This window comes from Babylonia areolata, chromosome 14, assembly GCF_041734735.1.
Source record: "Babylonia areolata isolate BAREFJ2019XMU chromosome 14, ASM4173473v1, whole genome shotgun sequence".
NCBI classification, from domain to species: domain Eukaryota; kingdom Metazoa; phylum Mollusca; class Gastropoda; order Neogastropoda; family Buccinidae; genus Babylonia; species Babylonia areolata.
Genome location: NC_134889.1, coordinates 4,499,247 through 4,525,214, shown reverse-complemented (window position 1 = coordinate 4,525,214; position 25,968 = coordinate 4,499,247). Strand labels below are relative to the sequence as shown.

Below are 25,968 nucleotides of genomic sequence, written 5' to 3'. Positions count from 1 at the left end.
CCGCCATGTAGGCAGTTATATTCCGTTTTCGGGAGTGTGCATGTTGGGTATGTTCTTGTTTCCATAACCCACCGAGCGCTTACATGGATTGCAGGATCTTTAATGCGCGTATTTGTTCTTCTGCTTGCGTGTACACATAAAGGGGGTTCAGGTACATGCTGGTCTGCACATATGTTGACCTGGAAGATCGGGGGAAAAATCTCCACCCTTTACCCACCAGGCGCCGTTACCGAGATTTCGAACCCGGAATCCCGCTCTTGGTCTTTCTCCCAAGTTTGACTGGGAAAATCGAACTGAGCGTGTAATCCTTTTGAATGAGACGATAAACCGAGGTCCCGTGTGCAGCACGCACTTGGCGCACCGAAAAAGAACCCATGGCAACGAGAGTGTTGTCCTCTGGCGATTTTCTGTTGAAGAAATCCACTCTGATAGGTACACAAATATATACACGTATGCATGCACTCAAGGCCTGACTAAGCGCGTTGGGTTATGCTGTTGGTCATGCATCTGCCTTGCAGATGTGGTGTAGCGTATATAGATATATATGGATATATGGATTAGTCCGAACGTAGTGACGCCTCCTTGATAGAAACCGAAAAATGTGGAGTGTTGGCCTAGAGGCAACGCGTCCACCCAGGAAGCGAGAGAATCTGAGCGGAGTAGTTCGAATCCCATCGTCGCCAGTATATTCTCCCCGCCCCCTCCACTAGACCTTGAGTGGTGGTCTGGACGCTAGTCATTCGGACGAGACGATAACCCTAGGTCCCGCGTGCGGCATGCACATAGCGCACGTAAAACAACCCACGGCAACATAAGGGCTGTCCCTGGAAAAATTATGCAGAGAAATTCACTTTGATAGGAAAACAATCAAAATTGCAGGCAGGCAAAAAAAAAAAAAAAAAAAAAAGAAAGAAAGAAAAAAAAGGGTGGCGCTGTCAGTGTAGCGACGCGCTTTCCCTGGGGAGAGCAGAGAAATCTGTTGTGATAAAAAAAGAGTAATGCAGCAATACAATACAATACAATACAGTACAGTACAATACAATACAACACAACACAACACAACACAACACAACACAACACAGTACAATACAGTACAGTACAACACAACACAATACAATACAACACAATACAGTACAACACAACACAACACAACACAACAAAATACAATACAACACAGTACAACGCAACGCAACGCAACGCAATACAGTACAATACAATACAACACAACACACCACACCACAACACAACACAACACAACACATCACAACACAACACAACACAATACAGCACAACACAATACAACAACACAACACAACACAACACAACACAATACAGCACAAACTGGCGTCGCAGTCACGCACAGCAACTGCGAGCTGCGTCAGTTCGAACGTGGTGTAGCGTATATATATATATATCTATATATATCTATATATCTATATCTTTGTCCGAAGGCACTGATGCCTCCCTGTTAGAAACCGAAACCGAAACTGAAACTGAAACTGGCGTTGCAGTGACGCACAGCAGCTGCGAGCTACGTCAGTGCGAGGTGATGACGCACAACGCCAGAGCCAACGTCAGCGACGCGCGGCTGGTGGTGCCCCGTTGTCTGGAGGACGGGAGCTACAGCCCCCAGCAGACGTTGCTTGACCAGTCCCTCTACTGCGTGGACGCCTATGGCCGTCCGGCTAACGCCACGGCGTCTGGAGAGTGTGGTCAGTTTGTGTTGTGTGGTGTGTGGTGTGGTGTGGTGTTGTTTGGTGTGTTGTGTGGTGTGGTGGTGGTGGTGTGTTGTGGTGTGGTGTGGTGTTGTGTTGTGTGGTGTGGTGTGGTGTTGTGTTGTGTTGTGGTGGGGTGTGGTGGTGTTGTGGTGTGGTGGTGTTGTGCGGTGTGTTTTTGTGTGGTGTGGTGTGATGTGTGTGGTGGTGTGGTGTGGTGAGGTGTGGTGTGATGTGTGTTGTGGTGTGGTGGTGTGGTGTGTTGTGGTGTGTGTTGTGGTGTGGTGGTGTGGTGAGGTGTGGTGTTGTGGTGTGGTGGTGTGGTGGTGTGGTGAGGTGTGGTGTTGTGTGGTGTGATGTGTGTTGTGGTGTGGTGGTGTGGTGAGGTGTGGTGTGGTGTGATGTGTGTTGTGGTGTGGTGTTGTGTGGTGTGGTGTGGTGTGTGTGGTGGTGTGGTGTGGTGAGGTGTGGTGTGGTGTGATGTGGTGTGGTGTTGTTTGGCGTGTTGTGGTGTTGTGTGGTGTGGTGGTGGTGGTGTGTTGTGTTGTGTTGTGGTGTGGTGGTGTGTTGTTTGGTGTGGTGTGGTGTGTTGTTTGGTGTGGTGGGGTGGGGTGGTGTGTGGTGTGGTGTGGCGTGTTGTGTGTGGTATGCTGTGCTGTGCTGTGCTGTGCTGTGCTGTTTTCTTTGTATTGCATTGTGTTGTATGGTGTTCTGTTGTATTGTGTTGTATTTTGTTACGCTGGGTTGCTTTTCGTTGTGTCGTGCTGTGTGGTACTGTGTGGTGTTTTGTTGTGTTGCGTTTCGTTGTGTTGTGCTGCGTTGTATTGGATGGTGTTGTGCTGTGTTGTATTAAGTTTTGTTGTGTTGTGCTGTGTTGTGTTGTGTTTTGCTGTGTTGTGTTGTGTTGGATGGTGTTTTGTTGTGTTGTGCTGTGCTGTGTTGTGGCGTACGGATTTGTGGTGTATTTTGTTGTTTGTGCTGTGTTGTGTTGCGTTGCGTTGTGTTGCGTTGCGTTGCGTTGCGTTGCGTTGCGTTGTGTTGTGTTGCATGGTGTTGTGTTGTGTTGCGTTGTCTTGTGCTGTTTGTATTGAATTGTGTTGTATGGTGTTGTGTTGTATTGTCTTGTGCTGTGTTGTGCTGAGTTGCTTTTCGTTGTGTTGTGTTGCGTTGGTTGTGTTGCATGGTGTTGTGGCGTGTTGTGCTGTATGGTTTTCTGTTGTGTTGTACGGTGTTGTAGTGTGTTGTCATGGGCTGTGTTGTGCTGTGTTGAATTGTGTTGTGTTGTGGTGCATTGTGTTGTGGTGTAATGTGTTGTTTGTACTGCATTGCGTTGTATGGTGTTGTGTTTTGTTGTGTTGTGTGGCGTTGTGGTGTGTTGTGTATTTTGTGTTGTGTTCTTTGTATTACATTGTGTTGTGTTGTACGGTGTTGTGTTGTGTTGTGTGGCGTTGTGGTGTGTTGTGTTCTTTGATTTACACTGTGTTGTGTGATGTTGTATTGTGCTGTGCTGTATTGTATTATATTATGTTATGTTGATTTGTGAATCTGTTCGATTGTATTGTATTGACCGAAGTTATTATCTATTGTGTGGTATGGTGTTGTATTGTACGGTATTGTGTCGTACAATAATTTGCCGTAATGCAATGCAGTTTCAATACAACACTAGTAATGTGCGCTAACGTAATGCAGTACAGTGCAGTACAATAATTTTACACTAATTAAATGCAATTTCAATGCAGCGCAGTAGCTTGCAGTAGTAGTGCAGTTCAGTGCAGTGCAATAATTTGTCAGAAATGTATTGCAATTTCACTGCAGGCCATTAATACACAGTAAGCTCCGTGCAGCCCAGAGCATTTCAGTGCAATACTGTGTAAACCGCTCTCGCTGGAGGATGCTGTGCTCTAGTGGCATAAAGACGTTTGAAAACAAGAGAACGCTGGAAGCGTGAGCGAAGGAAGCAGGGCTCAACTTCTGGAGACGTTTTCCCTTGCAACACTTGTGGAAAGTGCTGCGCATCCAGAATCGGCCTCTTCTCCCATACGAGGACACACACCGACATATAAGCCTGCCTGCTTACTCATCCGTCGGTCCGACGGGAGACTCCATCACATCACAATGACATTACAACACAGTGCAGTAAATACAATACAATACGATGCGATACGATACGATACGATGAAATTCAGCATTTCGAGGTGCAGTTTGTGTTGCGCATTACAGTGACAGCACAATGTAGTTTTGTATGTGTGTGTGTGTGTGTGTGCTTGTGTCCGTGTGTGTGTGTGTGTGTGTGTGTGTCTGTGTTCGTGTGTGTGTGTGTGTGTGTGTGTGTCTGTGTTCGTGTGTGTGTGTGTGTGTCTGTGTGTGTTTTTCTCTGTGAGTGAGTGTGTGTGTGTGTGTATGTGTGTGTTTGTGCTTGTGTCCGTGTGTGTGTCTGTGTGTGTGTGTGTGTTCGTGTGTGTGTGTGTGTGTGTGTGTATGTGTGTGTGTGTGTGTGTTTCTCTCTGTGAGTGAGTGTGTGTGTGTGTGTGTGTGTGTGTGTGTGTGTCTCTGTAAGTGTATGTGTGTGTGTGTGTGTGTTTCTCTCTGTGAGTGAGTGAGTGAGTGTGTGTATGTGTGTGTGTGTGTGTGTGTGTGTGTGTGTTTCTCTCTGTGAGTGAGTGAGTGTGTGTGTGTGTGTGTGTGTGTGTGTGTGTGTGTGTGTGTTTCTCTCTGTGAGTGTGTGTGTGTGTGGGTGTGTGTGTGTGTGTGTGTGTGTGTGTCTGTTTCGCTCTGTGAGTGAGTGAGTGTGTGTGTGTGTGTGTGTGTGTGTGTTTCTCTCTGTGAGTGAGTGTGTGTGTGTGTGTGTGTGTGTGTGTGTGTGTGTGTGTTTCTCTCTGTGAGTGAGTGTGTGTGTGTGTGTGTGTGTTTCTCTCTGTGAGTGTGTGTGTGTGTGTGTGTTTGTGTGTTCATGTGTGTGGGTGTATGTGTGTGTGTATGTGTGTGTGTGTGTTTCTCTCTGTGAGTGAGTGTGTGTGTGTGTGTGTTTCTCTGTGTGTGTGTGTGTCTGTGTGTGTGTGTGTTTCTCTCTGTGAGTGTGTGTGTGTGTGTGTTTCTCTCTGTGAGTGAGTGAGTGATCGTGTATGTGTGTGTGTGTGTGTTTCTCTCTGTGAGTGAGTGAGTGAGTGATCGTGTGTGTGTGTATGTGTGTGTGTGTGTGTGTATGTGTGTATGTGTGTGTGTGTATGTGTGTGTTCGTTTGTGTGTGTGTGTTCGTTTGTGTGTGTGTGTGTGTGTGTATGTGTATGTATGTGTGTGTGTGTGTGTGTGCGTGCAGAGATGGACCCAGTGGTGAAGGTGGAACTACAGCTGGTGTATGAAGGGAACTTTGATGACATTGTTCCTGGCCGTCAGCCCAAGATTGAGGAGTAAGTAAAGTGAACGTGCGTGTGAGTGTGTGTGTGTGTGTGTGCGTGTTTATGTGCGTTTGTGCGTGTGTGTGTGTGGTTATGTGTGTGTGTGTGTGATAGAATCAACAGTTCGTAAATATCTGTGCAACATTAATAAAAAACAAAAAACAAAAACAGAATTGAATATCGGAGGGGGTGTGTGTGTGTGTGTGTGTGTGTGTGTGTGTGCGTGAGTGCGTGTGTGTGTGTTTTGTGCGCGTGCATCTCAGCTGAAGATAAGAGAAGATGATATTTCATACGTCACTTTTCACGTCCGACGTCGACGGAAGTAGGTCTGAAGTCACAAGTTATGCCGTCACAGCAGTGACGTAATATGTTTTGATCGACGTGAATATGTACAATTGTATGACGTCAAATTATATGGGTTTTTTTTTTACGTGTGTGTGTGTGTGTGTGTGTTGCAGGGCATTCATAGGAGCTCTGATGGACATTGGAATACCCGAGGTCATGATCACCAATGTGAAGGTCAGTGTTTGCCCTTCTTCAGTTTCAGTTTCAGTTTCAGTAGCTCAAGGAGGCGTCACTGCGTTCGGATAAAACCATATACGCTACACCACATCTGCCAAGCAGATGCCTGACCAGCAGCGTAACCCAACGCGCTTAGTCAGGCCTTGAGAAAAAACAAAAAACAAAAAAAACAACAAAAACAACAAAAAACAAAACAAAAACAAAACAAAACGGGGGAATAAATAATAGATAAGCTTGCATAAATAAATAAATAAATAATAATTATAATATAGAAAAAGGTAGTAGTAATAATATTAGTAATCCTAATAAAATGATAATAATAAAACATAAATAAATAAATAAATAAGACAACAATGGTGATAAATAAGCAAATAAATATAAAACATGAAGACACACATTCACACATACACCCACACATGCATAACAGAAATGCACCAAACATGCAGTTTCACATATATGAAAGCACAGTCAAATACATATAAACGTACATGAGCTCCAACACACACACACACACACACACACACGCATTACCCTTCTGCAGCGCCTCCCTTTCAAACAACGAATGATAACAAGAAGAGACAGGATGTCTACTGGAGGAACAAGAACAATCCGTCTTGCCAATAAGCCACGCATGCAAAGTTTAATCACAGAATCACAGAAATATTTGGCTATAGGCTAAAAGCCTTTTGCCCTCATAATCAGTGCCCATTTATGTGCTTTTGGATCACTTGTTGTGAACAGACCCTTGTTTAAATCTGGCATAGTGTATACTATATTTGTCTACAGCTCAATAAAGATTTAACTCTGTGGAAAATACATGGTTCTTCAACTTTTTTGTCAATGTGATTTTTGAAGGCGTTTACCGATGGTGCATTGATGGTGTCATAGGAAAGGTTATTCCACCGATTTATGATACGGTTAGTAAAGAACTTGAGGAACTGGTTAGTAACGAAATTAGTTTTGTTTATTTTGAAGTTGTGCCCTCGAGTTTTATCGTAGTTAGCCATAGTAAACAAGGAAGAGGTGGTGCAACTAGTTGATGACCCACACGGAGCGATGAACAGGTCTTCAAGACCTAAAACATCGTACAGTTCAAGTTCAAGTTCAAGTATAACCACCATTTTAATCATTATTACTCCGTTAACACATTGGCAAGTTCTCTCTCTCTCTCTTTATTTTTTATTTATTTATTCATCATCATCATCATTATTATTATTATTATTATTATCATTACCATCATTATTATCTTTTTTTTTCAAGGCCTGACTAAGTGCGTTGGGTTACGCTGCTGGTCAGGCATCTGCTTGGCAGATGTGGTGTAGCGTATACGGATTTGTCCGAACGCAGTGACGCCTCCTTGAGTTACTGATACTGATTGTCTCTTTCTCTCTGTCTCTCTGTCTCTCTCTCTCTCTCTCATATCTCTCATCTCTCTCTCTGTCTCTCTCTCTCTCTCATATCTCTCATCTCTCTCTCTGTCTCTCATATCTCTCATCTCACTCTCATCTCTCTCTCTGTCTCTCATATCTCATCTCTGTCTCTGTGTGTCTCTCTATCTGTCTCTCTCTGTCTCTCTCTCTCATATCTCTCATCTCACTCTCACTCTCTGTCTCTGTCTCTCTCATATCTCTCATCTCACTCTCATCTCTCTCTCTTTCCATCTCCAAATAATGTGTAACAAGATAGTTCATTATGGAATGCGTTTACTGGGTTAAACAGATGTGTGTTAGCACAATATTATTAGGTTTGTTTTTGTTTTTTTTGACTATGACTATTGCCCCATACGCCAGCCACGCATGCTGCAAAGTATATGGTTAACTCACTCAGTACGGCCAGTCCTCTCTTCTCCTCTACACAGACCCCGCGGATGTCCAGTGGGTGTCTGAATGACCCAACCTTTAGCTTCCGTCGTCAGAATTGTGGTATTCTTTGTCAACATTCACCTCTTCAGTATAAGCGCCTTCCACTTGCAATATTTTGATGATGGTAACTGGGGTGCAACGCTGTTAACGTCGTCTCTTTCGCCGTTCGTATGGAGAGAGTTAACATCCATAGAACGATGAACAGGTCTTTTAGCGGGGCCTCAAACATCGTACAAGTCAAGTCAATATGTTGCTTTTGTATGTTCCGTTTCTGTACCATCCTGTGGAAATTTGGACATGATTCGTGTGGCATAACCATTCCATGGAGGGTGTTTTTTTTTCAGTCACTTTCAGTTTCAGTTTCAGTAGCTCAAGGAGGCGTCACTGCGTTCGGACAAATCCATATGCGCTACACCACACCTGCCAAGCAGATGCCTGACCAACAGCGTAACCCAACGCGCTTAGTCAGGCCTTCAGAAAAAAAAAGAAAAGAAAAAAAGTGAATAAATAATAGCGCACGTAAAAGAACCCACGTCAACAAACGAAGCGATGTTCCTGGCAAAATTCTGTAAAAAGAAAAATCCACTTTGATAGCAAAAACAAATAAAACTGCACGCAGGAAAAAAAAAAAGAAAAAAAAAGGGGGGGGTGGCGCTGTAGTGTAGCGACGTGCTCTCCCTGGGTAGAGCAGCCCGAATTTCACATAGAGAAATCTGTTGTGATAAAAAGAGAAATACAACAAGCAGTTTGGACTTAGATAATAAAAAAAATTATACTACTACTACTACTAATGATGATGATCATCATCTTTTGATAAATAAATAGATGAATAAATAATACCCTTGGGACACGTTTCGGATATTGTCTGATACCAGTATTCAGAATACAGAATACTTTATCATCTCAACAAGAGAAATTCATATGCGGTGTAAAATAAACAACACAAGAAAATCACAGTCATTCAACATGCATATAGATATACCATATTAAGATGTAAACCTAGGGCAAACCATTTTTACAATCAATAGTCTCAGTAGACAACAACAGAAACCCTTAAAAAGTGATTTACAGTAAATCCTACATACACTATCACAGCCATACACACATGTAGTAATAATCACAGTTAAAGGATAGACATAACAGCATACTAAAAGTTGCCTGGACTAGGCTGACCCTGGTCCAGTGACAGTGAGGAAAGACCCACTGACCACAGGGAAAGTCCTGTTGACAGTGGGAAAGACTACAACTTGGGATTCTCTCTTGAGGGCACATAAGACCGTATGGCTGTGTCTGGAGTGGCACTGTCTTCATCTGTCTGCGGGCAGGGGCGGTTTGGTCTGTGGGGTGTGCTCAGCAGCTGGAGGGTGGTGTCTTTTGCCGGTGGGCTCTGCAGTCATGAAATACTGGCTGGTACACCCATGGGGATACTTCTTTTAAGGCTGTCGCGAGTTGCATCCTGGGGTCTCTTTTGCCTCTGTTCGGGAGCAGTTATGTCCCTTGAATTCTTTATGGAGTGTCCTGTGCGTGGCCTGCACCCATCGTGAACACAGCGCAGGCCTCCAAGGGTGGGTGCAGGATTGTCCCAGGGGCGGGTGGAGACAGTGCTTCTCTGGGTCCTCCCCAGCACCTCCGGGTGTTTCTCTTTCCTCAAGTTGACACAGACATATGATAGCAGTGCCCAGAAGGATTTGTCAGCATCTTTGAAACTGTTCATAAGTTTGTTACTCCAAGCGAACGATTCGATCCCTAATTCAGACAATTCCCTCTTTTTGTGTACATATACATAATTATACCCATATATGTTTGCATGCATCTAATTCAAAGGTTTATAACGATGAGTAATATCCTGTCTATATGCATATATGTCAGTGTATGTACCTGAAAGAGTGCTGCCCTTTTATTTGCCAGCTCATGATATGAATACATGATGGCGTGCTTGTCTTTTTTTTTTTTCTTTTTTTTCCGCGGGACGGTTGGCCCTCGCCGCTTGCTTTGTCGGCCAAGTTAAGTCTTGCTGTGCTTGTGCCCCAGCGTTGATGCTTCTCGTTCTCTCTCTATTGACTTCTTCCTCCACCACTCGTTTTTTTTATTCATTTTCTTCACTTTATTTATATCTCAGCTTAGTTTTGTTCAAAACTCATATATGTTCACGTCTTCTAGTTATGATGACATCCGTCACATATTCAGTATGTACATGTGACAGGACAGGACTTTATATAAGATTTTCTTGTTGTCCTGTTCATCCATATCTGTGTTGTATTGTGACATGTTCCAAATAAAATACTGTTTAACTCTCTCCATACGAACGGCGAAAGAGACGACGTTAATAGCGTTTCACCCCAATTACCATCATCAAAATATTGCAAGCGGAAGGCTCTTACACTGAAGACGTGAATGTTGACAAAGATACCACAATTCTGACGACGGAAGCTAAAGGTTGGGTCATTGAGACACCCACTGGACATCCGAGGGGTCTGTGTAGAGGAGAAGAGAGGACTGGCCGTACTGAGTGAGTTAAACCAAGGATTTGTGCCCCAGTCATTGTCTCTTGTTAGTATTGCCCCCTGGCATGCTTCCAAGTGGCGGTGACGGATCTGTTTCAACTGACGTTGGCCTCATTGGATGGTGGTGTGTGTGACAACAGGTGACACCTGGCAGCATTGTCATCAGCGTGGACATCGTCCGTCATCCTGACTTTCCCGAGATAGACCTGGCCGTCATCAGGCCTCTTGTGCAGTTCAAAGTGAGTGTGTGTGTGTGTGTAGGGGGTGTGTGTGTCTTTAGTTTAACTCTTGAAAAAAAAAAAAAAAAAAAAAAAAACCAGCAGCAACACCCCTCCACCACCTCCCCCCCCCCACCACCACCCAGGTCTATGCAGAAAGAGATATGTACGGAAAAATACGTGTGGTAATGTTTGTGTTTATGTGGCTTGTGCAAATGTGTGTATTAATGGGGCTTGGGTGTGTTGTTGTGGTGCGTGTATGTGTGTGCACACACGCATGTGTGTTGCAGTACCGTGTATGTGGTGTGTATGCATGTGTGTATTCTTCTTGTGTGTATGTATGCGTGTATACTTCTTGTGTGTATGTATGTGCACATGGTATATTGGAACACAGCCTATATAGCTTTGTGTTTGTTCGTCTCTCCCTCCAAACACCCACCCACCCACCTTTTCTTCTTTCCCACCTCATCTCTAACTCCGCCCACTGCCGCAGGCTCTCTCTGGTGGACTGACCATCCGTGTGGATGGCCGCGTGCTGAAGGTCAAGACAGGAGGAGGGGGTGTGAGCTCCTCCTCCACCTCCCAGTCCCAGCTGGGGGGAGTCGCCGAGGGGGGGCTCAGCGGAGGTGCCGTTGCTGGCATCGTCATCGTCTTCCTCCTTCTTGGAGGAGCGGCTGGGGGCGTGGCCTTCTATGTGAGTGAGAGGGGAGGGTTTGGGGGCATGGCCTTCCACGTGAGTGACAGGAGTGGGGGGGGGGGGTTGGTTGGGGGCGTGGCCTTCTACGTGAGTGATGGGAGTGGGTGGTGGGGGCGTGTGAATGACAGGGGTGAGGGCGTGACCTTCCGTGTGAGTGACAGGAGTGGGTAGTGGGGCCGTGGTCTTTTTTTGTGAATTACAGGTGTGGATGGTGGGGCATGGCCTTCTGTGTGAGTGATGAGGGTTGGTGGGGCATGGCTTTCTGTGTGACTGGGTGGTGGGGATGTGGCCTTCTAAATGAGTCACAGGAATGGGTGATGGGGGCGTGGCCTTCTGTGTGAATGACAGACGTTGGCAGTAGGACTGGTGGCTCCGCCTTCAATGTGAGTGACAGTTGGGCGTGGGTAATGGAGCTGGGGGCGGGGACATCCGTGTCAGTGACGGGAGTGGGATAGGCGGCGTTCCCTTTTGTGCGATTAACGGAAGTGGGAGGTGGGTTTGAGGGCGTGGCCTGTGAGTGACAGGCGTGGTCACTGGGGCTGTGGCCAATAAGAATGACTAAAGTGGGTTGGGGCGTGGCCTGTGAATTTCTCATAGCCTTCTCAGGGAGAGGAAGTTGTCTGGGGTGTAACCATGACTTGTTTTGTTATAGTTCTAGTAGTTTGTCACTGATCCATCACTCTTCAACCCTCTCACAGCTTCAAACCAAAGACAGGCAGATTAGTACAATGCAAGCACGTGAACTTTTATCAAACAAATTACGTGTAAAGTTTTACACAGTACAAAAGACTAGTCGGGGTGGACAAGACTGAGTACAACACACAACACAATTTTATCTTGTGAACAGTTGCTGGGAGTTCCGTTTTTCTTCTTCTGCGTTCGTGGGCTGCAGCTTCCACGTCCGCTCGAATGTACACGCTTTTACGTGGATGACCGTTTTTACCCCGCCATGTAGGCAGGCATACTCCGCTTTCGGGGGTGTGCATGCTGGGTATGTTGTTTCCATAACCCACCGAACGCTGACATGGATTACAGGTTCTTTAACGTGCGTATTTGATCTTTTGCTTGCGTATACACACGAAAGGGGGTTCAGGCACTAGCAGGTCTGCACATATGTTGACTTGGGAGATCGGAAAAAAATCTCCGCCCTTTACCCACCAGGCGCCGTCACCGAGATTCGAACCCAGGCTCCTCAGATTGAAAGTCCAACGCTTTAACCATTCGGCTGTTGCGCCCGTCTGGAGTTCCATTCGTTTCCATGCGAAGAACCCTTGAACTGATGAAACTTGATGAAGGGTTGGTTTAGAGTCCACAGTTGTCCTGGGCATCTTGAATTCTACAGGTTCACAGTGTCCTGGGCATCTTGAATTCTACAGGTTCACAGTGTCCTGGGCATCTTGAATTCTACAGGTTCACAGTGTCCAGGGCATCTTGAATTCTACAGGTTCACAGTGTCCTGGGCATCTTGAATTCTACAGGTTCACAGTGTCCAGGGCATCTTGAATTCTACAGGTTCACAGGGCATCTTGAATTCTACAGGTTCACAGTGTCCTGGGCATCTTGAATTCTACAGGTTCACAGTGTCCTGGGCATCTTGAATTCTACAGGTTCACAGTGTCCTGGGCATCTTGAATTCTACAGGTTCACAGGAAGAAGTCCCCAGTCCTGAACAACTTGACCTTGTGAAGGCATCAGTCAACAGTTCGTTTAAAATCACACCCTTGTTCGCCGATGATCGTAGGGTCGGCAGCACGCTTTTACCCATATTTTTGACTCACTTGTGCAAAACAAAGCGAGTCTATGTTATGACCAGGTGTTAGGTTGTCTGTGTGTGTGTGTCTGTATGTATGTCTGTGTGTCCATGGTAAATTTTGAAATTGCCATTTTCTCTGAAGTCACTTTGTTTGCCAATATCAAATTTGGATTAAACATAGTAGGAAAAAAATCTTCACAGTCATACCAATAATAGGTCTTAAGTCTTCCGGATTAACTCTCTCCATACGAACGGCGAAAGAGACGACGTTAACAGCGTTTCACCCCAATTACCGCCATCAAAATATTGCAAGCAGAAGGCTCTTATACTGAAGAGGTGAATGTTGACAAAGAATACCACAGTTCTGACGACGGAAGCTAAAGGTTGGGTTATAGAGACACCCACTGGACATCCGAGGGGTCTGTGTAGAGGAGAAGAGAGGACTGGCCGTACTGAGTGAGTTAATCCGTATTTCTAGATCAGGAATGGTTTATTTCGTTGAGGCTGGTTCCGGATCCAAAAACACCACAATACTGCTTCCAAGTTGCTGGAACGAAGGCTATGTTTGGTAAAAAGACGACATGACATCGTTTTTTTTGTTTGCAGTTAAAAGATAAGAAATACAAATTCTAGACAGAACACATACAGCTGACACTAACTACACCATCGACGTGGTTAATGCCTGTGAATATTCTAAAATGGACACTGAATTAACTAGAATGAACACAAAAGAAAAATTGAATTGACCGTTTCACTGAGTTTCGGACAGCCTTGTCTAGACTGGTCTGTTCAGATCTTAAGAAAACAGCTACATGTTACACGGTGTGCCTGAGGCGATGGCAATGTCTCCTTTACTGCCGAATTGAAAGAATTTCTTGAATAATCGGGATAAAAAAACAAAATAAAAAAAACAACAAAAAAAACATGGCTTAAACGGTGTCATCTCCAGTGCAATAATATGTTATCACGCTAAAAAAAAACAACCACCCAACACAGCTGTAAATATCAAATTTGGTCAAATGGCGACAGATGCTCTGAAGCGCAGTGAATGTCTGTTTCCAAACTGAACATGCAAGGTTTGATCCTGCGGTACGCCCCCCCCCCCCCCACATCCCCCCACCCTCCAAGCTTACTAATATTTAATTCAGAACATTTTTTAAAAATGTGTTGTTTTTTCTCGTGATTTCTTACTGGTTAACTCACTCAGTACGGCCAGTCCTCTCTTCTCCTCCACACAGACCCCTCGGATGTCCAGTGGGTGTCTGAATGACCCAACCTTTAGCTTCCGTCGTCAGAATTGTGGTATTCTTTGTCAACATTCACCTTCAGTATAAGAGCCTTCCGCTTGCAATATATTGATGATGGTAACTGGGGTGAAACGCTGTTAACGTCGTCTCTTTCGCCGTTCGTATGGAGAGAGTTAAAGCGTGGATCACAAGTGAGTCTTGACAGTATTGCCTCTTGTTGTCGTTTATAATGTTATGGACTTCGAGACATGTTTTTTGGCTTCATTTCTTGCGGGACAATGCTAGTCAATTGATAATAAAATCCATGTTGGTTGCCTGTCGTATCATTTTGCCTTTCCACCATGAGCAAGCTTGTTTCTGTACTGCTCTCTCAACCAGGACAAACAGCTGTCTGCTGAATGTAAAGTGATCAGAAAATATTTTGGAAAGATTTTTATTTTCAAAGAAGAAAATGAAGAAAAAAAGAATGTAAACTGGTAAAAGTCTGAAAAACAACGGTGTATTTCAGTTAAAGTGTGTGTGTGTGTGTGTGTGTGTGTACTTATGTTGGCAGTTCCTGTACTTCAAGAGAAGACTGGCGGAGGGACAGGGCAACGGAAATCCCAACAGTTTGGTCAGTGTGTTTGCATGTCTGCGCGTAATTATGGGGGAGGGTACGTTTGTTTGTGTCGTAATACGGGTGTGCTTGTTGAGGGTGTGGGGGTACATGTGTGTGTGTGTGTGTGTGTATGTTCACATGCGCGTGTTTATGAGAAAGAGAAAGAGAGGGAGAGAGTGCGTACATTTTTCATCTATCAATTTCTAATTTTCTGTGTATGCGTGTGTGGGTGTATACTTGTGTGTGTGTGTGTGTGTGCGTGCGCGCGCGCGCGTGCGTAGGTGTGTACTTGTGTGTGTGTGTGAGAGTATGTGTATGTGCGTCACGTATGGGAGTGAGCATGCCTGTGTGTGCGCATGTGTTTGTGTGCGTCTTTATACTTGACTGCGTGCATGTGTGTGTGCATGCGTTGTGTATCTCTGTGTGCATGACTCGTGTGTGTGTGGGTGGATGGGTGGGTGTGTGTGCAGAAGGGGGGCGTGGAGGGAGCTGAGAACAACAAGTTCAGCCTGTACACCATCCTGTCCTTCCTCACCCAGCCCTCCGCTCTGCAGAACGACCAGTGTGTGGGCGAGCGATGGGAGGACCACTACGTCAAGATGCGGCCCTGAGGGTCTCCCGCTTCCTTTCGCTTTTCTTTGTTTGTTTGTTTTTCCTTTCACACCATTCCCAGGTTTGAATTTAAATTTGACGTTTGTTTAAAATGCGGCTGAACGTCAGTGACTGACACGTTCTTATCTTATTTTTGTTTTGTTTGTTTTTCCTTTCACACCATTCCGAGGTTTGATTTTAATATTTGACGCTGTTTAAAATGTGGCTTAATGTTTCTTATTTTATCTTTTTTTGTTTGTTTGTTTTTCCTTTCACACCATTCCGAGGTTTGATTTTAAAATTTGACGTTTGTTTAAAACGTTCTTATCTTATTTTTGTTTGTTTGTTTTCCCTTTCACACCATTCCGAGGTTTGATTTTAAAATTTGACGTTTGTTTAAAATGCAGCTGAATGTTTCTTATTTTATCTTTTTTGTTTTTCGTTTTTTTTCCCCCTTTCACACCATTCCGAGGTTTGATTTTAAAATTTGACGCTGTTTAAAATGCGGCTGAACGTCAGTGACTGACACGTTCTTATCTTAATTTTGTTTGTTTGTTTGTTTTCCCTTTCACACCATTCCGAGGTTTGATTTTAAAATTAAATGCTGTTTAAAATGTGGTTTAATGTCAGTGACTGACACATTCTTATTTTTGTTTGTTTGTTTTCCCTTTCACACCATTCCGAGGTTTGATTTTAAATTTGACGTTTGTTTAAAATGCGGCTGAACGTCAGTGACTGACACGTTCTTATGTTTATCTTATTTTTGTTTATTTGTTTGTTTTGTTTTCTTTTGCTTTCACACTGTTCCGAGGTTCGATTTAAAAAATTGACGTTGTTTAAAATGCGGCTGAACGTCCATGACTGACTCCTAGTTATCTTATTTTAATTTATTCTAAATTATTTTATATTACGTTGTGTTTGTTTGTTTTTCCTTTCAGACCATTCGGAGGTTTGATTTTAAAATTTGACTTGTTTAAAATGCGGCTGAACGTCCATGACTGACTCCTAGTTATCTTATTTTAATTTATTCTAAATTATTTTATATTATGTTGTGTTTGTTTGTGTGTTTGTTTTTCCTTTCAGACCATTCGGAGGTTTGATTTTAAAATTTGACTTGTTTAAAATGCGGCTGAACGTCCATGACTGACACCTGATATTTAATTTTATTTGATTCTAACTTATTTTATATTATGTTGTGTTTGTTTTTCCTTTCAGACCATTCCGAGGTTTGATTTTAAAATTTGACTTGTTTAAACTTCAGCTGAACGTCCATGCCGGACTCCTAGTTATTTTATTTTATTTTATTCTAACTTATTTTATGTTGTTTGTTTGTTTTTCCTTTCAGACCACTCCGAGGTTTAATTTCAATTTGACATTTGTTTAAAATGCGGCTGAACGCCCCTAACTGTCTTGTTCTTATCTTATTTTATCATATTTTTGTCTGTTTTTCTTTCACACCATTCGAAGGTTTGATTTCAGTTTCATGTTGTTTAAAATGCGGCCGTTTTTCTTTTATCTAATTCTATCTTATTTTCTTTTATATTTGTTTGTTTGTTTTCTTCTTCTTTTTTTTTCCTTTCAGACAATTCCGAGGTTTAATTTAGATTTAACACTGTTTAAAATGCGACCGTTTTTCTTTTACTTGATTCTGTCTTATTTTATTTCATGTCTGTTCATTTGTTTGTTTGTTTTTATATATATGGATGACGACGACTACTCACGTGGAATAATGGATTTTTTTTGTTGTTGTGTCTCTGTGTGTGTGTTTTGTCCATTGTGTCAGACATGTGGGTAATATGACAGAGGAGAATGAATCTAGAGCGTAACTCTAATCATTTCTTTCCAAGAAACCTTACAGTGGATTTGAACAATCCCGATACAAAATCAAGGATAGTAATTCATCATCATTTATGGAAGAAAAATCTGCCTTTCATCAGAAACCTATTTCAGCTTGATGCCAACAACAAATTACAGTGTCATTTCGTGAGATTTTTTTTTGTTGTTGTTGTTCTGTGTTTTTTGTTGTTGTTTTTGATTTGTTCTTTTTTTTGGGGGGGGGACATCAGATCATTTCAGCGCCAATTTTAAAAGACATGAATATATTAACTGAACAGCATCCTTTTAAACTGATACATATACTTCCTTATTCTGCAGATTGTCAGCTCAATTTTGGGCAGCAGACTTGGGTCTAATGCTGATTGTCAATTTTAGACAGCGGACTGTTTTGCATCGTGAAACGCTGTTTCGACAGCGGACTTTTTTTGCGCAGTTTTGCATCGTGAAACGCTGTTTCGTTTTAATGACAGCACATCATCCTTCTGTTTGCGGGCTGACTTTATTGGTATTGTGTGTGTCCTGATTTTTGTTGGTTTTTTTTTCGTCAGTGTGTTTCAGTTAAGTTGATAAATTTCGTTTATGATGAAGTAACATTTCAATCTCTCTCTCTCTCATACACATACGCATACGGACACACAAACACGCGCGCGCACGCACGCACATGCGATCCGATTTGAGGTTTGAACATTTTGCACGCAATATTTCTCTCTCTGTGTATGTGTGTATATATATATATATATATCTTTTTTCTTCTAAAGGTACGTTCACTGGACTAGATTTCATGCCAGAGATAATATTTACGCACAAATGAGATCCTTTTAGCTACAATAATATATATATATATATATATATATATTATTGTTTTTTTGTTGTTTTTTTTAACCTGGACAAAAATAATATCAGAGTGGTCCTTTTTTTATTGTATACATGTCATTTGTTATTAAAGCTGACTGGTTTTCTAATTGTATTGACATATTTTTGGCGTGCTTACTGATTTTGTTTCGAATTACTTAAAAAAAAAAAAAAATTTGTAATCACAATGAATTTGTGTGGGAGATGGGGAAGGGGGATGTGTGTGTGTGTGGTTTATTGCCGACACGTACGTGTTTGTTGCCGTTTTGTTTGTTGTTGTTTTTTTGTCATTTATATATATATATATATATATATATATATATATATATATATAAACAACAGTAGACTTTTCATGTCTTAAAACTTGTATTCTTGAAAGCAGCTTTTAAATCTATCTGTGAATGTGCAGATGGCTAAATAGTCCAATCTGCGCACGAAATGTTCGCTGACAGTTGGGGCAGACAAAGACAGGCATACCATTGTCAGGGAGCTTGTTTGCCCGTGACTTTCTGGCCTGCCTCTTCTGAACAGCTGCAGCAGTCCTGTTGGCCTCGCACAACTTGGCGCCTTTGTGCACAGCAGCGCGCCATTTGTCACGGTCCTCTGCAGATTCCTCCCAGGAGTCAGGGTTGATATCAAACGCTTTCAGAGAGACTTTCAGAGTATCTCTGAAGCGCTTCTTCTGACCTCCGTGTGATCTCTTCCCTTGTTGCAGCTCGCCATAGAAGAGCCTTTTGGGCAGCCGATGGTCTGGCATGCGCGCCACGTGTCCAGCCCAGCAAAGCTGGGACTTCATCAGGATGGTGAAGATGCTGGGAAGGGTGGCTTTTGCGAGCACCTCTGTGTCTGGGGTCCTGTCTTGCCACTTGATGTTCAGTAGCTTCCTGAGGCATGTTGTGTGGAAGTGGTTCAGTTTCTTGGCATGTCGTTGGTACACTGTCCAAGTTTCGCAGGGCGTACAGTAGTGTGGGGAGAACTACTGCTCTGTAGACCTTTAGCTTGGTCTCAAGACTAATGCCTCTTCTGTTCCAGACATTTGCATTGAGTCTACCAAAAGTTGCGCTTGCTCTTGCAATCCTGACGTTCACTTCATCGTCGATTGTCACATTTCGTGACAGTGTGCTGCCAAGGTATGTGAACCGCTTCACCGCACTGAGTCTCTGACCGTTGACTGTGATGTTGGGCTCAACGTAGGGTTTCCCTGGGGCTGGCTGATGGAGAACTTCAGTTTTCCTCGTGCTGATGGTAAGGCCGAAGTTCCTGCTGGCAGTGGCAAACTTGTCGACCCTGAGTTGCATGTCAGCTTCAGATCCAGCGTTGAGGCACAATCATCAGCAAACAGAAAGTCTCTGATGATGTCTGTCATGACCTTCGTTTTTGCTTGAAGCCTTCTGAGGTTAAACAGCTTGCCATCTGTTCGGTACTTTAGGCCGATTCCAACATCGCCATCTCTGAAGGCATCAGTAAGCATTGCAGAGAACATGAGGCTGAACAGCGTTGGAGCCAGGACGCAGCTTGCTTGACACCATTTGTGACAGCAAAAGGAGCAGATGTTTCGCCATTGTCCTGGACTCGAGCCTGCATGCCTTCATAAAATTGGCTGACCAAGGAAGTAAATTTCCGAGGGCATCCGTACTTGGCCATGATCTTCCACAGTCCCTCTCTACTCACGGTGTCGAAGGCCTTAGTGAGGTCGACATAGGTGGAGAACAGATCAGCATTTTGCTCCTGACATTTCTCTTGCAGCTGCCTTGCAGCAAACACCATGTCAGTGGTTCCGCGCTCTTTCTGGAATCCACATTGGCTCTCAGGCAAATGACCTTGGTCAAGGTGTGCTGTGAGGCGGTTTAGCAGGATCCTGGCAAGTATCTTGCCTGCGATGGAGAACAAGGAAATGCCCCGATGGTCATCACAGGCTTGCCAGTTCCCCTTTCGCTTGTACAAGTGATTGATAGATGCATCTTTGAAATCCTGGGGGATCGTCTCTTCTTTCCACATGAGTGAGTACAGCTGATGGAGCTTCTCAGTCAGCACAGTGCCTCCATCCTTGTAGACCTCTGCTGGTATGGAGTCTGAGCCAGGTGCTTTGCCACTGGATAGCAGACGGATTGCTTTCTGGGTCTCAAGAGGTGTTGGCGGATCGTCCAGTGCTTCGTTGATGGGGACTTGTGGGAGACGGTCTATGGCTTCATCATTTATGAAGGAAGGGCGATTTAAGACACTGTTGAAGTGCTCAGCCCAGCGTTCGAGAATTTTCTCCTTCTCGGTGATCAAGGTATTCCCATCTGCACTGAGGAGGGGGGATGATCCTCAGGATGTGGGGCCGTAGACTTCTTTTAAGGCATCATAGAACCTCTTCATATCGTGCCTGTCAGCATATCCCTGGATCCCATCAGCTTTGTCACTCAGCCACTTATCCTGCATCTGGCGTAACTTTTGCTGAACAGTCCTGCGGATGGCATCGTACGCATCCTTTTTTGATGTGGACTTTGGGTTGCTCAGGTAGGCTTGATGCAGACGGCGTTTCTCATCCAGAAGCTGTTTGATTTCATCACAGTTTTCATCAAACCAGTCTTTGTGCTTTCTGGTCATGGGTTCCAGAGTCTCTGGAGCTGTACTATAGATCAGCTCACGCAGGGTCCTCCAGTCAGACTCCACATTCTGGTTGTCCAGAGAGGCGGATTCCAGACGATCTTCCAGCAGCTCAACAAAGGACTGTTTGATGGTGGATGTTTTTCAGCTTAGGCGATGTTGAGCCGTTTTGGAGCCTTCTGGCCTTGGGGGCGTCTCTTGGGCTGGATTCGAATATTCAGCTTTGAGACTACAAGGCGATGGTCTGTCCAACACTCGGCGCCGCACATGGTCTTTGTTACACGTACATCTTGCCTATCCCTTTTCCTGACGATGACATAATCGATGAGATGCCAATCGCTTTGGAGCGAGGGTCCATGACGTCCTGTTACGGGTAGGGAGGCAGAAAACTGTGTTGGTTATCAGCAGTTCGTGCTCTGCACAGGTCTGAAGCAAAAGCAATTCCATTTGGGTTGCAGTGGCCACACCGTGCTTTCCATTCACTCCATCCCAGGAGATGTAGTCAGAGCCAACTCTAGGCATTGAAGTCCCAAGAATGATGAGCTTGTCGGCTTTAGGGATAGCAGCATTGACAGAGTGAAGGGTCCTCGTAGAACTTCACCTTCACTTCAGCCGGGTTGGTCATGGTTGGGGGCGTAGGCACTGACAATGGTGAGGTGCTTCTGGCCAGATGCCAGGGGGAGTTTCATGGTCATAAGCCTATCGTTGACTCCCCCCCCCTTTGGGATTCCAGCTAGCTTGCTGACAAGTGCTGTTTTACTGCAAAACCAAACGCCAGCCTCACGTCGCTCTTCGCTTCCTCGTCCACTCCAGAAGAAGTGTAACCAGATCCCCGTTCACAGAGCTCGCCTTCACCTGCAAGCCGAGTCTCACTCAAGGCTGCGATGTCAATGATGTATCTGGCGAGTTCGGATGCAACTAGTGCCGTTCTCCTTTGGGGTCTGTCCGCGTTATCTCTGTCCAGGAGAGTCCTTATGTTCCAAGCACCAATGGGGAGAGAACGATCCTTGTTTTTTTCTTTTCTTTCTTGTTTCGACCGCTGATGTAGGGTCCACGCCAGCCGCGGTATGCTGGCCAGGGTGATATGGAGCAGCAGTTTTTAGGGCACCTTTTCTAGCCCCTTCCTCATGCCAGGGGAGGTGAGCAGTGCATTCCTAAAGAGGGCTGCTCAGACGCCCAGACGGCTGCCGAGCTCCATCGCTGCTCCTGTCGAGAAGAACGACCCTATGGCCTGAGCCGCCTGCGTGCAGGTCTGTGGCTGCGACGTGGCCAGTGTACCACACCTGTCGTTTCGTCCGCTCGCCTGTCGCCACAGGACTTGAGGGTGATGAAATGATGAAGGATTAAAGGTCATTTAGGATGACTGATGACTTGCGCGATGAGTTTGTTTAAAGTGAAGAGGAGTTGCGCAACGTCGACCTCACTCTCTCGTCCGGGTCCACCAATTTCCAGTGGCAAGACTAAGTCGAGACAACTGGAGGATGAGCACGGATGCAGTGGATGACCAAGATATCCTTTCGGGGTCTCATCTTGCTCTCTGCACTCCACAGTGCGTTGCTGTAACCGCCTTCCTCTCCGTTGAACCGATATGTTTCTTCCGCAGATTCTGCCGGATCCAGACTTCGCATGCATGGGTAGACACACCCCGGGGGCCAACTGCGTGTGGCATGCACACAGCACGGTGGAGCTAGATGGCCGGTCGGTGGCTCTCCTGAGCCAACGCCCTTTATGGATCTCCATAAGGGTGTCTAGCCACCCGCCTCACCAGTCCCGAAGGGAGCGGTGGGAGTGCCGGTTTAGTCGCCGGCAACCCGACCCTGAACAGGTTGTTACTGGATTACAGGTTACCAGTAGCAGATCTAATGACCTGACCTGACCAGGACAACGCACACATACATATACAACGCACACATACATGCACGCGCAACTGTCAGGTCAGGTCATTAGATCTGCTACTGGTAACCTGCAGTCCAGTACAACCTTTCAGGGTCGGGTTTCCGGCGACTAAACCGCACTCCCACTGCTCCCTTCCGGGACTGGTGGAGGCGGGTGGCTAGACACCCTCATGGAGATCCATAAAGGGCGTTGGCTCAGGAGAGCCACCGACGGCCATCTAGCTCACTGTGCTGTGTGCATGCCACACGCAGTTGGCCCCCGGGGTGTGTCTACCCATGCATGCGAAGTCTGGATCCGGCAGAATCTGCGGAAGAAACCTATCGGTTCAACGGAGAGGAAGGCGTTACAGCAACGCACTTTGGAGTGCAGAGAGCAAGATGAGACACCGAAAGGATATCTTGGTCATCCACTGCATCCGTGCTCATCCTCCAGTCGGTCTCGACTTAAGTCTTGCCACTGGAAATTGGTGGACCCGGACGAGAGTGAGGTCGACGTTGCGCAACTCCTCTTCATTTTAAACAAACTCATCGCGCAAGTCATCAGTCATCCAAAATGACCTTTCATCCTTCATCATTTCATCACCCCCAAGTCCTGTGGCGACAGGCGAGCGACGAAACGACAGGTTGGTGGGTATACTGGCAGTCGCAGCCGCAAACCTGCACGCAGGCGGCTCAGGCCATCGGGTCGTTCTTCGTCGACAGGAGCAGCGATGGAGCCGGCAGCCGTCTGAGCGTCTGAGCAGCCCTCTTTAGGAATACACTGCTCACCTCCCTGGCATGAGAAAGGGGCTAGAAAATGTGCCCTAAAAATTGCTTGCTCCATATCACCCTGGCCAGCATACCGCGGGGCTGGCGGGGACCCTACATCAGCGGTCGAAACAACAAGAAAGAAAAGAAAAAAACAAGGATCGTTTTGGAACATAAGGACTCTCCTGGACAGAGATAACGCGGACAGACCCCAAAGGAGAACGGCACTAGTTGCATCCGAACTCGCCAGATACAACATTGACATCGCAGCCTTGAGTGAGACTCGGCTTGCAGGTGAAGGCGAGCTCTGTGAACGGGGATCTGGTTACACCTTCTTCTGGAGTGGACGAGGAGCGAAGAGCGACGTGAGGCTGGCGTTGGTTTTGCAGTAAAAACAGCACTTGTCAGCAAGCTAGCTGGAATCCCAAAGGGGGGGGGGGGGGGGAGTCAACGATAGGCTTATGACCATGAAACTCCCACTGGCATCTGGCCAGAAGCACCTCACCATTGTCAGTGCCTACGCCCCAACCATGACCAACCCGGATGAAGTGAAGGTGAAGTTCTACGAGAACCTTCACTCTGTCATTGCTGCTATCCCTAAAGCAGACAAGCTCATCATTCTTGGGGACCTCAATGCTAGAGTTGGCTCTGACTACATCTCCTGGGATGGAGTGATTGGAAAGCACGGTGTGGGCCACTGCAACCCAAATGGATTGCTTTTGCTTCAGACATGTGCAGAGCACGAACTGCTGATAACCAACACAGTTTTCTGCCTCCCTACCCGTAACAGGACATCACGGATGCACCCTCGCTCAAAGCATTGGCATCTCATCGATTATGTCATCGTCAGGAAAAGGGATTGGCAAGATGTACGTGTATCAAAGACCATGTGCGGCGCCGAGTGTTGGACAGACCATCGCCTTGTAGTCTCGAAGCTGAATATTCGAATCCAGCCCAAGAGACGCCCCCAAGGCCAGAAGGCTCCAAAACGGCTCACATCGCTAAGCTGAAAAACATCACCATCAAACAGTCCTTTGGTTGAGCGGCTGGAAGATCGTCTGGAATCCGCCTCTCTGGACAACCAGAATGTGGAGTCTGACTGGAGGACCCTGCGTGAGCTGATCTATAGTACAGCTTCAGAGACCCTGGGACCCATGTCCAGAAGCACAAAGACTGGTTTGATGAAAACTGTGATGAAATCAAGCAGCTTCTGGATGAGAAACGCCGTCTGCATCAAGCCTACCTGAGCAACCCAAAGTCCACATCAAAAAAGGATGTGTACGATGCCATCCGCAGGACTGTTCAGCAAAAGTTACGCCAGATGCAGGATAAGTGGCTGAGTGACAAAGCTGATGGGATCCAGGGATATGCTGACAGGCACGATATGAAGAGGTTCTATGATGCCTTAAAGAAGTCTACGGCCCCACATCCTGAGGATCATCCCCCCTCCTCAGTGCAGATGGGAATACCTTGATCACCGAGAAGGAGAAAATTCTCGAACGCTGGGCTGAGCACTTCAACAGTGTCTTAAATCGCCCTTCCTCCATAAATGATGAAGCCATAGACCGTCTCCCACAAGTCCCCATCAACGAAGCACTGGACAATCCGCCAACACCTCTTGAGACCCAGAAAGCAATTCGTCTGCTATCCAGTGGCAAAGCACCTGGCTCAGACTCCATACCAGCAGAGGTCTACAAGGATGGAGGCACTGTGCTGACTGAGAAGCTCCATCAGCTGTACTCACTCATGTGGAAAGAAGAGACGATCCCCCAGGATTTCAAAGATGCATCTATCATTCACTTGTACAAGCGAAAGGGGAACCGGCAAGCCTGTGATAACCATCGGGGCATTTCCTTGCTCTCCATCGCAGGCAAGATACTTGCCAGGATCCTACTAAACCGCCTCACAGCACACCTTGACCAAGGTCATTTGCCTGAGAGCCAATGTGAATTCCGGAAAGAGCGCAGAACCACCGACATGGTGTTTGCTGCAAGGCAGCTGCAAGAGAAATGTCAGGAGCAAAATGCTGATCTGTTCTCCACCTATGTCGACCTCACTAAGGCCTTCGACACCGTGAGTAGAGAGGGACTGTGGAAGATCATGGCCAAGTACGGATGCCCTTGGAAATTTATTTCCTTGGTTAGCCAATTCCATGAAGGCATGCAGGCTCGAGTCCAGGACAAAGGCAAAACATCTGCTCCTTTTGCTGTCACAAATGGTGTCAAGCAAGGCTGTGTCCTGGCTCCAACGCTGTTCAACCTCATGTTCTCTTCAATGCTTACTGATGCCTTCAGAGATGGCGATGTTGGAATCGGCCTAAAGTACCGAACAGATGGTAAGTTGTTTAACCTCAGAAGGCTTCAAGCAAAAACGAAGGTCATGACAGACATCATCAGAGAATTTTTTGTTTGCTGATGATTGTGCCCTCAACGCTGGATCTGAAGCTGACATGCAACTCAGCGTTGACAAGTTTGCCACTGCCAGCAGGAACTTCGGCCTTACTACCATCAGCACGAGGAAAACTGAAGTTCTCCATCAGCCAGCCCCAGGGAAACCCTACGTTGAGCCCAACATCACAGTCAACGGTCAGAGACTCAGTGCGGTGGAGCGGTTCACATACCTTGGCAGCACATTGTCACGAAATGCGACCATCGACGATGAAGTGAACGTCAGGATTGCAAGAGCAACTTTTGGTAGACTCAGTGCAAATGTCTGGAACAGAAGAGGCATTAGTCTTGAGACCAAGCTAAAGGTCTCCAGAGCAGTAGTTCTCCCCACACTACTGTACGCCTGCGAAACTTGGACAGTGTACCAACGACATGCCAAGAAGCTGAACCACTTCCACACAACATGCCTCAGGAAGCTACTGAACATCAAGTGGCAAGACAAGACCCCAGACACAGAGGTGCTCGCAAAAGCCACCCTTCCCAGCATCCTCACCATC

General features: G+C 45.7%; 1 protein-coding gene across 1 annotated transcript in view; it reads left to right on the top strand.

Moving 5' to 3' along the window:
• Positions 1-15,135, top strand: part of LOC143289419 (uncharacterized) — a 200,720-nt gene extending 185,585 nt beyond the window's left edge. The window contains exons 73-79 of the mRNA XM_076598381.1: positions 1,512-1,712; positions 5,032-5,122; positions 5,569-5,629; positions 10,139-10,237; positions 10,710-10,910; positions 14,467-14,526; positions 14,982-15,135. Of these exons, the coding sequence (XP_076454496.1) occupies positions 1,512-1,712; positions 5,032-5,122; positions 5,569-5,629; positions 10,139-10,237; positions 10,710-10,910; positions 14,467-14,526; positions 14,982-15,122 (854 nt within the window). The 3' untranslated portion in view covers positions 15,123-15,135. The remainder of the gene's footprint in view (positions 1-1,511; positions 1,713-5,031; positions 5,123-5,568; positions 5,630-10,138; positions 10,238-10,709; positions 10,911-14,466; positions 14,527-14,981) is intronic.
• The last annotated feature ends 10,833 nt before the right edge of the window (positions 15,136-25,968 follow it).